The 14,219-nt window shown below is 42.3% G+C and overlaps 2 protein-coding genes across 2 annotated transcripts in view; one reads left to right on the plus strand and one right to left on the minus strand.

Annotated features, from left to right (window-relative positions):
- Positions 1 to 692, minus strand: part of LOC131893368 (ras-related protein Rab-24-like) — an 850-nt gene extending 158 nt beyond the window's left edge. The window contains exons 1-2 of the mRNA XM_059243364.1: positions 546 to 692; positions 49 to 414 (exon numbers count right to left, since the gene is read on the minus strand). Coding sequence (XP_059099347.1) covers positions 49 to 414; positions 546 to 692 — 513 coding nt within the window. The remainder of the gene's footprint in view (positions 1 to 48; positions 415 to 545) is intronic.
- A 2,827-nt stretch (positions 693 to 3,519) lies between these two features.
- On the plus strand, positions 3,520 to 5,267 carry LOC131893616 (zinc finger protein 675-like; the record flags this gene model as incomplete). The annotated part of the gene is given in 1 exon segment (XM_059243712.1): positions 3,520 to 5,267. A coding segment is annotated over 1 exon segment (1,651 nt), but the record flags the coding sequence as incomplete, so codon positions are not given.
- Between the last annotated feature and the right edge of the window lie 8,952 nt (positions 5,268 to 14,219).

Below are 14,219 nucleotides of genomic sequence, written 5' to 3' on the forward strand. Positions count from 1 at the left end.
GGGATCTTGGACGAAATCCCAAGCAATCTGATGGAACAGGGCGCCCACTTGTTGGCCAGTTTTGCTCGACGTGTGGAACAAGGCGGCCTCACTCTCTTGGGCGAACCGACTCACCACCGCCCCTTCAATGGCGGGGGCGTGGCCCTCCGTCCCGTCGGCCTGATCCTCGGCCAGTAGCTTGTCCATTTTGGTGGCGCACAGGTAGATGCGGCAGAGTCGCTCGTGTCGCTGGACCTCTTTCTTCCAGAACTGCACCTTGGCCCAGGATTCTCGGCACGTGATATCGAAACACAGGATGGCGGCCCGGGCGCTGCGGTAGTACAAGCGGCTCATGGATTGGTAGCGCTCACTCCCGGCCGTGTCCCAAATGCCCATGATCAAGGCCCGTGGACTTCCGTTCACGTTGATTTCAAACTGCAAAGAGGAAGAGCATCAGAAGGAACAAGGCCTCACTCATACTACCCACCCTTAACTACTCGGGGGCTGGAATGAAATTTGGGTGGGGGGGGTTGAAGGGTCAAGGTTCAAGGTTGTTATGGTCTTACCAACTTGGATCCATAGGCGGCTCCGACCGTGTTCTGATAGCAATTTTCTCCTCGGAACCGGTCGTGCAAGTAGCGCTCCACCAAGGAGCTCTTGCCGCAGTACTCCGTCCCTAGTAGCACCACTTTGACATCGCTGGGTGGGCTCATGCTGATGAGGAGGGGTGGAGCGCCACAAACACACACGCCCAGCCAGTCAATCAATCAATCGCTAAGTAATCCAACCGATCTCGAGCCCAGGCCAATCCCAATCCAGGCCCAGATGCACGCTGCCCGCCCTCTTCTCTTCTAGGAGGAAATTCCGGGATACTCGACGATACCCTCCCCAAACAAACAAACAACGACTGAAAAGTTATCTTGAGTGGATGCCGTAGAATCGGGAATAATAAAAGGAGACAAGGACGCTCGTTAGTCAGCTGTTCGGGAACCTCAACAACAATTCAGGGCCACTGTCTCCTCAATGGCCAGGTCCGAGCGATGTAGCCCATGTATCAGCTGATGTGGGGTTCGGCTGTGCCGTTGCCTTTGGCTCAGCCAGGACCTCTCACCATAGAGGCAGCCAGTTTCTTCTTCTATGCTGTCACTGCCGTGACCACTGACCGGACGGGCACCAGCACAGATTTACCAGAGTCATCTATCTGCTTGGGTAGCCGCCGGTAGCCGCCCCAACCTTTTCGAAAGCCTTTGGGAGTTGCCTCAGTCCCAGTTTGTTGTTTCGAACTAGAAACTCCAAATCTCAAGAGCTCAGATTCAGGATACGCCCAAACCACTGGCCCGTCAATCCATATTCTGACGGGGCCAGTTAGATATCAGATTGCTTCACAATCTCATGTATGGCCCAGCAATACTGCCATTACTTCTGTTTCACCCAGACCAATTTCCCAGATCTGTGGGTGCGTTACAATAACTTGGGAGACGTTGGCCTGGCTGATATATTTTACCAACAAAAATAACATGTGTCGCTTTACCCATCTGAAATTTGACAGATATGTCTTAAATGCATCAATCTGCTACGTCTTCCTCTTCTCTGCTCCATAAATTTGATGATGGTTACTCATGACTTTGGCTGTCTACAACAAAATTTGTTTACTTTTTGAAGCTAGTGAGTGACCAGCAGTAGGAGTATTCACCATGTAGGAGCAAGCAGTGTTTCTGTGCTAGTTAACGGAACAGAGCAATTATCCAGATCTCTTCCTTCTCTTTCACTTTTTTTGTTGAACTTTAAAATCCTGTTTTTTCATCATAGGACTGCATAAGCCGTCCTCTTATAGCTCGTCTTTTTTTCAATGAAGAAAAGTCCTCTATTTCTAGAAAAACCTATGTACTAACCTTCTCTGAGAAGACTAGGAGCATATAACTTTACCTTACCTAATCAAAGTATTTGCCTTTTTCTTTAATTTATAAGACGTCATCATATTCATCAAAAAAAGGCACATGAAATGAAAAGTACATTAAAATTGTAAGTGAAAGCAGGATCTTCTTTGCAAGTCAAGTATTGAATATCAATGTTTTGAATTAGGGCTGGTTAGTTTTCATCATTGCCTGATGTTTTTGTTCCCTAGTGTTGTAACTATAATTAGAATGCCAAATTTAGGAAACATAGTGGGCATTATCTCAAGAAATTGGCATGAATATAATCACTTCAAAGAGTAACTATCGTTTGTTCAAAGATGAAAACATTCAGTTTATGTTTGCTCAAAAAAATGAGGTGATTACAAAGAACACTTTCACAACCATTTTGACTTCCTCTGATGGTTTGTACAGATAAAAAAATGTCATTCAGTATAACCTTAACTTCTACCAACTAAGTGCATGCTAGGTCTATGCCAATCCTCCTGGCCGGTTGTCGAATCGTAGTCTATGAATAATGGATGTAGGTCCTCATAGATAAACTTTATTCTCCACCGATTAGTTGGCGGTGCTCATTTTTAAATTGGTGACAAACTGTTAGAAAGGTTTGGAGAGAGACCTTAAAGGCTATTAATATCGTGTTAGGTTAGGTTAGGTTAGGTAAGGTTAGGTAAGGTTAGGTTAGGTTTGATAAGGTTAGGTTAAGTTTAAAAAAGTAGCACCGCTAACTAATCGGTGGAGAATAACGCTTACCTGTCCTCATATGGAGGCCCATGATCCATGAAAGGGTTCCCGCGGCTGGCGCCTTCTATGCCTGGAGACTTGAGCAGTGGCGCAGTCTAGCGCTTACCTACGCCATGGTCCGTCCGTCCATCCATGGAGTCCGTCTCATCTGGAGCGCGCACTGGCAAGGCGCTTGGTTACGCATATGCTCGGCTATAAAAACATGAAAGTGGTTTGTTTTGAAGTGGGACAGCGGAGTCCACGGACGCGATCTAGCTAGACACCTGGGCCGTGAATGAAGGCAGGCAGGCAAGCCGGCAGGCCGGTCATGGATGGACCAGACCAGAGCCCGTCGGATCGTGAGGCCAGTCCGGAGCCAGAGGGGGAGGAGCATCACTGGCCGTCGGACACGCCCGCCCCGAAAAAGAACTATCGGCGTTATGATGCCGGACGCAAATATCGAGCGGTGTGGCAGGAAATCCATCCCTGGGTCTCACGAGCCCTTCCCGATGAGGTAATCCGAGGCCCCATGGGCCAGCATGCATGCCATTTTCATCCGGCTCGATCGATCTGAAGGATTTCGTAGGCAATTATTCAGGGACTGGGGCGGGCGAGGAAGGAAACTCTGGCCGCCGATTTCAAAGGTCCCTCAGCCTTGGCGCACTTGGCGGACTGGGTGTGCCAAATGACCAATGGGCCTGAGCTGCTCAGCCCCAGATCATATCCGAATTCGTTAGTTAGTGGGGACCATGGCCGTAGAGGCTGAGTCGCTACTCGCCAGGCCCGACGCGAGCCCCACCCCATCGCCCATCCATGGGACCCCAAACACCGTGATGGGCGCCCCAACGAACTCGATCAAACCCGAGCGTGCCAACGACGATGGCCAAACTGAGCTGGTGCGCCAGATCCTCAACTCGAGTGTGGAGGCCATCATGGAGGCCATAGGCCCCAAAGTGTTCGACAAGTTATCCATTTGGGAGATCATTCTGCATAAGGCCACGCAGAGCCAAGATTTCAATGCCATGGATCTGGTGATTCAGGACGTGGAGAACATCCTCATGGAATTGAAGCTCCTCATGAGCCATTGCTTTGACCACGTGGAGCTCACCCGGCGCAAAACGCGAGCGATCCTAAATCAACCCAAAGTGGGCGTGAACATCTCCAAGTTTCTGGCCAATGCCATCGAAGTGGAAAGCGGCTTTTGGCACCAAAAAGACCCGGACCACGTCACCTATCGAAACGCGCTTGAGGTGGGACTGCTCATTCCCTTGGTCTTGTCCGATCCCTGGCAGCCAGTGGCACACGCCCGGACCAATGATAAAACCCCCGCCAAAAAGCGGACTCGTCGTCCCAGCTCAGTCGATGATGATCCGGAATATGTGGCCCGCCGGCGAGTTCCGGGCCAGTCGACCAAACCCGCCAAGTGTGCCAAATGTGGTAAGGATTACGGCCCGGGAGAGAGCCACAAGACGCACATGCCCCAGTGTCCAGCCGCATTGAAGTACAAGAAAGTGGGCGCCTTCATGTACTGTCGCTACGACCATTGTCCCAATCCAGAGAAGGCCTACAAACTACGTGAGGACATCCTGCGGCACTTCGACGAGCAACATTTTACCGATGAAGCCCGTACCATCCCCTGTACCTACGATGGATGCCCACAAATGTTCGCCACGGTCACATTGCGCAATATCCACATCCGCCAGAGTCACGAGAAGTTGTTTGCTTGCCATCAATGTCCAAAACGTTTCTGGTCCGAGAAGAACCTAAACGATCACATCAAGAACAGCCACACGTTGAAGGAGAATGGCGAGGCACCGGCCAAAGCCGTCGAGTTGTGCCGCAAATGCGGCAAGATGATGGCCCGCACCTCGCTTAGCAAGCACGAAAGTCGGTGCACGGGTTACGCTTGTCCCAACCCTCAATGGAAAGAAGTTGATGGGGAGTTTTTCTGCACGGTGCACGACTGCCATATCAAACACGGCTTTACCAGTATGTACGGTCTGCGGGTGCATTTCTTCAATTCGCATTTGGACGATGCCGAGAAGCAGTTTGAGTGTGATCATTGCGGGAAAAGATATGCCGACCGCATCATGTTCCGCAAACATGTCAAGGCGGTCCACATCAAACCTTATTTATGCAGCTTGTGCCCGGGTCGATTCGGCAACAAGAGCCAATTGGACGAGCACAAGAAGATCCATACGGGTGACAAACCGCACGCTTGTGATCAGTGCGACTTCAAATGTGCAAAGAAGTCCAACTTGATCGACCACAAACAGAAAAAGCACAACGACTTAGCCGGACGGAACTTTCATTGCGGCATTTGCGGCAAGGTGTTCTTCACCTCTGGTCGGCTCACCAGTCATTTCCGCATCATTCATCATGACGGGCTGATGGTCGAAGGCACGCCCAAGAAAAAGAGCGTCAAACGCCGCCAGTGCTTGTCCAAGCGTGTAGTATTAGTGAATGGCCCCGAGAAGAACTTGAGCGGACAAGCCGAGCAGGATATGGCCGTTGATTTCCTGATGAGTCAAGACCAGGCTGATGAATTCCTGTAGATGCTCGTTTTCTTGAACGTCCTAACGACCAATGTAGTGGGGTTTGGGTGTTCCCTTTCTAATTGCGCTCTTAGTTAAAAAACCAATCTGATTCGAATATCGGTTGTCCCTTTTTTTCATCGAAATTACATGTTGGCTTTCGATATATTGAGTGAGTGAGTGATTGAGTGTTTGTATAACTTTATGTACCGGCAAGCAATGAACCAACATTTATAATTTCAGAGTATGTTGAAAAATAAGCAACCCTAGGTAGTTTTCATGAAAGTCGCTATCAACAATCTGTCAATCCCTTTTCAACCAATTCAACACCAGGTTAACGAGACCGTCGAAACCAAAGGCAAAGAAGGCACGGGCATTGCCGTAGTATGAGCAGCTTGTAGATTGATAAATCAACGAGTAACTCCATTCCATTTTTACAAGGAATGGTTAAGTAATGCATTACTCAATTTGGCCAAAGTAACTGGAACTGTAATCCGTTCCTTTTCTTCAGGAACGAGTAATGGCTAGAAAAATTGAATTGTCATTTCAAAATGCTAGACTTCTTTGACTAAACCTTGCCAACCTGGCAAATTTTAAAGTCGTATCGGCCATTGAATGGATCCCAAGGTTCCCACAATAACCCCTGTCTTTTTTATATATTATATTATATTTTATTTCACTCAATATTTTATATATTATAATATTTTATAACACGTGTTAAACCTGTCTTATCAAAAGTATCCCTAAGAAATGTCAACATTAAGTTCTAACTAATGGCTAACCACAATGAAAAATGATCATTGAGTGTAGAGGTAGCCCCAAATGTTTGACCTCCTGGCCATTGGATTTCTAAAGTAGCCACTTGGTGGCCAATTTAAGAATCGGAGGCCACGTTTTTTTTCTCGTGGCCTTTGAGTTTCAAAAGCAGTCACTTCTGAAAATTTTAACCTGCGCTATGGCCACTAAGCAAAGCTGGACTATAGAATGGCCATGTTTTTTTTTAGCAGGCGGTGCTAACTCTTGCAATTTTTTTTTCTGGTAGCTTATAATTTACTGATTTTGTAACCGATACAAAGAATGTTATTTAATGTAAAATCTGTCATGTCTGAAAGTATAAAAACAAGGCATAAGAAGAAATGGTCAAGACCAATAATAAAAAGATTTGTTCTACCAACGAGTTGGTATTAGCCGGTCTTAGAAGTCCCTAGAGTTTATGTCATCATTCAAGCTCCATGTCATGCCTCTCCTGTCATTGTACGCTGTACCAATACCTGGATTTGGGCACCGACCGTGAATGCATTTAAATGAATAAATGATAAGGTAGTGTTCATACCTACGTTGAATACTGTAGATCCCAAATGATTTTAATCTATCCCAGTACGTAAGATCAGTCATTCCCGAATTATATCTGGTACAGGAGCGCAACACTTTTTCAACTTTTCGAAGATGTTTCGAGTCCATAGGCGCCCAAATTGGTGATGCATAATACTCTAGATGCAGTTGAACTAGGGACTTGTACAGGGTCATCATCGTTACTCGGTCCCTCGATTTAATAGTACGTTACACCCAACTGCAGGCTTGAAACGCCTTGGCCACTTTTAGCTGAATGTGTTCGCTGAATTTTCCGTCGTTTAGTACAATAATTCCCAAATCCTTAGCACTACTGACCACTTCAATTTCTTTGCTGGTACTATGGTACTATCCAAGCTTGACGGCTGACTACTCTGATCATAGCCAAAAGTCATGACTTGAAACTTGTCTCGGTTTAACGTCATAAACTTGTCTCGGTTTAACGTCATGTTGTTCTCTGCCACCAATTCATATACTTTACCGAGGTCTGCTTGTAATTCTGAGAAATGTTTTGTCATTCCTGCTAGAGACTAATATTGGGTATAGTCCTCACAACAAACACGAGATGGAGGAGCTCAAGGGCAAGTTTAAAAGAGGTGAAATAACTACAATCAATTAAATAGGTCCCAGGATTGAGCCTTGAGGTACACCTGACTCCACTCTTTGTGGCTTACATGGAACAATTTCTACCTTTTCTTGTTGTGTCCTCCCGTATAAAACACATTTTATCCAGACAAACAAATTTCCCGTTACGCCAATGTCAAAAAATCTTTTCAGAAGTAGACCATGGCCTAATTTGTCAAATAATATGAATATAATATAAAGTTTGAAAGGTAATAAATAGACGAATTGCAACCTTTCATATTAATGCTACTGGGGATTACATTCACTGTAGCGGTTAGAAAAGCCTGTGAAACCCCAAAACAAAAAAGGCTGATAAAAAAAATCCAATGCTGGCGCCCTTGAAATTACGCTAATTTTCAAAAAGTGCCCTCGAAAATTGCTACATATGAGTTTGGACAGAGTAAATTTAAGATAACTCGTTTTATCTAATTCGTACACAAAAAGTGATTCCTACAGAAATATTAAGGGCCATTTTTTGCCGGGGAAAATCATGTAAGGAAAACTTTGTTTTCATAACTGCATTTTGGCGCTTCAAAACTGATTAGCAAGAGGGTCCAAATCGTCCAAAGGTTCGAGAATACGGGACTCTAGCAAGCCACTGATACTGTTGAATCTAATGCTTCCAACGTTCCTCTCTAGAATAAACTAGATTGCCTAATTTGTCACAATTGAAAACTCAAGGGGAAAGTGGCAAATAACCTCTGGCTTAGAAGTTCCCGAAAACTTTATCCTTACTGCTTGGAGCTTGATCTTGTTGAAAACAATAGAGTAAGAAGCAGCCTATTTGCGTGCTTTGATCTTTGGCAAGAATTGGAACCTCTTGGAATCTTGAATGGTGAAAAATCCATCCATTGGTTCAAGTAACAATTGCTCACGGTCTGTATGTGTACATTTTGCGGAGAACCCATCTCTTTGGTTTTGGGGTTTGCAAAATTGTAAGAACACGTCTTTAGAACGTCTTTTACAATTTTTGCCAGGGATTATCTCAAAATTCTTGAAGCCACTTTAGCCACTGATGTGTTTGTTCTTTTGCATACCTTGCAAAGTGTTTCTATTGATACGAATCTCGAACGTCTGGATTTTGGTCATATGGATGTTGCACGAGGATTTTGGCTTGTGGCAAGCGGGCTGCAAAAAGGGCCTTGATTTTCACAGCTCTGAGCAAAAGCACAGGCAGGATCGGATCCGTTGCGTGATCTGTAATGTGCATATTTGATGGCTGATTTTGAAAATGTTTTTCTACCTACGTTCCAACCAAACAATGAATTAGACCAATGTGACCCTCTGAGATCCTTTCGGAACAATCAACCCATTCAGCAGGGGATTCCCAAGGGAACTGGCGGGGTTAGGGCAATTCACCTGTTTACTTTTATGTTCTCCGACCAAGACTTACTCCTAGCGACCATGATGTTTTTTCTAAGAACTCGCTTACATTGGCATGAAAATACGGCCAAGATGAAGCATTATCAGTAGGGCGGGTAAATACATAGCACTAAAAACGACCAAATATTTGAATTATAGTTAATTGAAAAAGTGGCAAATATTTAAGAAACATTTATTATTGAAATGCATAAACATACAAGTAGGACTTGGGATTTCTGTTTTTTGGAAATGCACATTTGCCCTTGAGTTTGGTCTGATAGTATTTTTTGTTTGATTTGCGTGCTCAAGTTCTCGAGATGGAGAACACAAATATCACTCCAGTGTGACTAGATTGTTAGCTTCCTCAGGATGGGATTGATTTGCCCTAAGAAGAAGCTCGTGAATCAAGCTTGTTAAATAGATTTCGCACCAATCAGTCAATGTTCAACATTTCCTCTCGTTTGAGGGTCACTTGGAGTTGTTTCTAGGAATTCTCTTGCGTTCTTCAACAAATATATATTTCTCTTTGTTGAATAATGGCCCTAACTCCTCAGGCACATTCTGAAATTTCTGAAAAATTTGTGAAACTCTAAAGGCTAAATTCTATGTTGCTGCCTAACCTGCAGCGGGTTTCATAATGAATCACCTGGTATATAGTGCAGCCATCAACCTGCCATAGTAGAAATTTCCACTGTATCATAGTTACTCTACGTAGTTACTAATGTTCATGGATGGCCCAACTGCAGTAAAAAGTACAAAATAAAAATCATTTTTACCCTTCTTTCTATTTTGTTCAGTATGAATCGATCAACCCGCCATATTTCTGCTGGAGGCTATGATGTTTTGAATTAGATACCATACCACTTTAGAGTTGGACCAAAAATTTACTATTTCACGTGTCTGGTTCTTGAATTTCCAAAACATGATAAAAATGTGGAAAATACTAGCCACAGGATTGAAAACGTCTGAATATTTACTTTTTGAGAAAATGGCCAAAATATTTTTAAAAAAAAATTTATTCAAATTATTTTTTTTACCCGCTTTAATTATCAATGATTCGCTCCCAGTGTGCTCAGCAACGCTATTCTCATTTGGTTTGGCGAGCGCCTCGTTTTGTCCAGTTGCGAAAAGGAGTTTGAATATGTGTACGAACTTAAGCATCGTCATGAGAGAACCACACCCTGATACCAAAGAGGGACTCTATGCTCCAACATGTTGCGACAGACTTGGAACAGGCGCCGTAGTAAGCGCACCCATTTTTAATCGGCATTTAATCTTTGAGTTAGCATCTTGATATATCAAAAAATTTCATGAGCATGTAGTTCCTCAGGTTCTGGATAAGCAAAAGCTTGTTTTGCACCAGGACCTGGGTAAATTAAAATAGATAGTCAATAATGTTACAGAGGCCAAGCTGCAACACGATAGCGTGAGTTGGAAGAAATACAAAAAAATAAAATTGAAAGGCTTGTAGGAAATTATCATATAGGTTCGAATTTATAAGAAAAGAAGGGACCAAGAAAAATATATAGAAGGAAAAACGTGAAAAACAGAGTAAAGCAAATATTTTCAGTGTTAATTTGTTATGTTCACTAGAAAATGCGAAACGACTTCAGGAATGGGAGGAAAATTAATAAGTTTAGAATTGTATTTGGTGCATGGAGTGTGTTGATGAGATTGGCTGATAATCGTAAGAAAAGAGAAAAATAAAAATCAGTTCTTAGGATTTTTGTTGGCATTCATAGCAATTCTTGAGTTTGCAAGGAGCAATAGAGTACTTCTGCAAGCGATAATCTCTAGTTGTTTGGGTGAATTTTATTCTGGCTAAACCGATGTCAAGGGGGGTTGAAATTATTTCACTCGTTGGGAAAAGCAAAGTTCGGTAGTCTATGTAAAAGTCCCACCATGTTAACTGGAGTAATTGACATCCAATCGACAAGCCGAGGATTATTTTTCCGTTTGAAAATATTGATTCATGGTGGGAGTTCTTGCAAGAACGACTGTCTCATCACTTGAAGGATTTTAAGCGTGCGCAAATCTTGCAATTTTAGGAGCTTGGACTCATGAAACAAAGATTTAGTGTGAGAAAACCACCTTGCATTATTTATCCAGCGTATAGCTCTTTTCTGGAGTATGGACAAAATCTTCAGTTTCGTACTTTGGCCATAAAATTCAATACCGTACTCCAAGACACTTCGGATAAGTCCATTATAAAGTTGTTTCTTTACAGTTTTCGGCACTGACTTGCGAATTCGGTTGAGACTAAAAATAATTTTTCGAATTTTGTTTGCTACACTCTCAATGTGACAGGGCCAGTTTAGTTTGCTATTGAGTTGCATTCCCAGAAATCCTATGGATTTTTCATTGGAAGTGGTGGAACCCACCTCCTCTAACCTACATCCATTTATTTTTATTTTGAAGTTAAAACTGTAATCTTTGCCCTTGATAACCATGAATTTAGATTTATCTATGTTTAAAGTTAATTTATTTATTTCTAACCATTGGAAGATACGTTCCAGTTGAACATTTGTGTTCTCTTCTAGTTTATCAGGTTGGCTTTCAAAACATTGAAGCGTCGTATCATCAGCAAACATAATGCATCTCAAATTGCTATGGTGAGGCATGTCGTTTATATCGATCAGAAATAAGAGAGGTCCAAGGACATTGCCTTGCTTGGGGAGCCCTACATTTGACTTTCAGTTTCAAGGACCTAACATTAATCACCTCGACATACTGGTACCTCTCAGAAAGGTAGTTTTTGAATCAAACTCTGGACCTACCGCGGAATCCGTAATATTCCAGTTTTTTTTATCAATATACCATGATCAACGCAATAAAAAGCTTTTTTGAGGTCCAGAAATATAGTAAGTGCCATTTTGTCGCAGAGATTAGCCGAAATATTTTGTAGAAATTTTTGGACTGCATGCAAAGTATTATGTTGCTTTCTAAAACTAAGCTGTTCAGGGTAAAGGAGAACCTCTACTTCTAAAAAGTTCTGCATTTGTTTATGAGCAATTTTCTCATGAAGTCCTTCCTTTATTCATGAAGTCCTTCCTTCTAGCCAGCACGGGTTCCGAGCACATTTTAGCACGGTTACCCACCTGATTGAACATATTGAGCGGGTTATTGAGGGACTAGATAGTTATGAATCAGTTGATGTAGTTTATCTCGACTTTGCCAAGGCCTTTGACAAGGTAGATCATGGTCTTTTAGTTAACAGGCTCCATGAGATCGGGATCCAAGGCAAGGTTCTCAATTGGTTAAAAAGTTTCATTTCTGGTAGAAAGCAATTGGTTAAGGTTGAGGGATCCCTTAGTGACATACATGATGTCAAGTCAGGTGTTCCCCAGACAAATTTTTAGATAGCATTCCAGATCAACCCTACATTCAAGGCCTAGCTCGGTCTGCCAACTCAAATTCGTTGGTAGACCAAATGTCATATAAAGATTGAAAGGTAATAAATAGACGAATTATAACCTTTCATTTCAATAGTACTGGGGATTACCTTCCTTTTAGCGGTTAGAAAAGCCCGTGAAAAACCAAAGCAAAAAAAAACGTGGCAAAAGACTGTTAGGACGATAGTTACCAGGTAGTGATTTGTCACCTGATTTAAAAAGTGGAATGACTTTTGCAGTTTTCCATTCTGTTGGTATGTATCCGGACACAAAAGAGATGTTCACTAACCTCGTCAACGGCACTATTAAAGCTGGAGCTATATGTTTTAGAATTCGGTTTGATAGACCGTCCATTCCTGAACTGTTTTTCGACTTGAGCTCATTTATCACCGCCTTTATTTCTTTACATTTTACCCATTTGAAATAAAAAATTCTCGACTTTTTGGGTCCTAATCCGCCCATGAGCTCTGCGTTATGAGAGGGAAAAATTCCGTTTAAAGTTAAACCTATATTTGCAAAATAGTTGTTAAATATTGTCGCAACTTCTTTTGGATCAGATGTGCTTTGGTCTTCTTTGTTTGATTTGAGATTGTAAAAGAAACTGTGATTTTGTCGTGTTACCCATCACTTCATTTGCACCCTTCCAGGGGGTCCTCAAATTTTTTTAATTCACTTTAGAAAAGTTCTTCTAATGTATCTCTTTAGCTGACCGCACTAGCTTGTAATATAATTTAGCGCAACTATCATAGGTGTTTTATGACTCTATATTAGGATGTTTTCTGAATTCATTTAATAGTTTATCTTTCTGTTTTCGTGACGTCATCAGTCCCCGTGTCATCCAAGCATTTTGTTTTGTGTTCCCTTTATTATATCGTCTTTTTGCTATTGGACAAGCTATATCAAATGCCTGAGAAAACGTTGGCTCAAAATTGTTGAATGCCTGCTTGGGGTTTTCCATATCCAACACTCAGTCTTTGACGTGCAATAAATCTTTTAGTCTTTTTAGATTAGGTTTTCTGTACATAATGCTATGCTCACCCTGAACATACAGCAGTCTACGACTTATTCTCTCCAAGTCAACTCTATTCATTTCTTAGGTAGTAAAAGTCTGGTAACTTAGTTCGAGCAATACAAATATACACTCTAAAAAATGTCTTAGGAGGCAGATGACCCAAAATCCTTTAATTCCCATATACTGGAACGGTTGGTTAAAGATGTATTGGCAAACCAATGCATTGCTCGAATTAAGTTCAACAAGAATAAGACACGATAACTAAGAAATAACGACCCTTTCCTTGTTGGGAGTAGGTCTTAAACTGCTGCATAGGTATCAGGTGGATGCATAGCATTATGTACGAGTATACATAGATAAATGAGCGCCCTCCTGCGCCCGTTCCAAGTCTGTCCTAACAAGATGGGACATAGAGTCCGTCTATTAGATCAGGGTGTGGTTCTCACGTGACGATGCTTTAGCTCGTATACAAAGATGGCAAATTAGTTCCAATAAATAACGTATTGAAGGTTGCATTTTGACCTATTCAATTTGCGCAGTGAATAAATAATCTTCTCGTCTTGAACTGCTGGGATTCCAATCCCGGTAGCGGTAAGGAAGTCCGCACCAAAAAAAGAAAAAAAATCCCTATGGATTAGTGTTTGTCAATCTAAGGCAGTTTTTGCTATTTCTTGTTGTCAAAGATCTGCCTTTTTCAATAAACTTTTGGGGCTTACCAAAACTCAATGGCTATCAATGAAATTTTGCGCGTGGTTCTCAATTTCACTTTATCAAAACTAATCGGACTCTGCCAAAACGATTTTGAATTGGTTTCATAGTTAAGTAGATGTACGTACCAAATATATGTTGTTTCAGACTGCAGGACCCACTTTCACTTTAAACATGAAATCAAGTTTGGTCTTTTGTTCCATTTCTTTTAATCGCAATGGGTCTGCCTAGTTATTACATTTCTTTAGCTGAAATCTTTCAAAGCCTTGAAATTTTCAGTCGATTTGAAACGCGAAGGTCATGAATAGAACCGTATGAAAGCAGCATGTAGACATGCATAACAAGATTTCCATGAGTTTGTCCGTTTCTAATCACAATGTATGTATGGCTTTCAACGTGATTCTCTACCCACTTTGACAAAATGCAACCTGAACGTGTCTTTCCGTAAATATCGTTTCTTTGCGTAAGATCTACACACTAACAATATTTCATCTATAAATGGAGACAAACCACTTTTTCTGTCCGACAATTACTTCTCATTGACAAACTGGATCGTAGACCTACAAAGATAAGAATCGTGTTCCAGTTTGGTCCTCGAGAATCATTTATTATTCAGTCTGTT

This window comes from Tigriopus californicus, chromosome 2, assembly GCF_007210705.1.
Source record: "Tigriopus californicus strain San Diego chromosome 2, Tcal_SD_v2.1, whole genome shotgun sequence".
Classification (NCBI taxonomy): Eukaryota; Metazoa; Arthropoda; class Copepoda; order Harpacticoida; family Harpacticidae; genus Tigriopus; species Tigriopus californicus.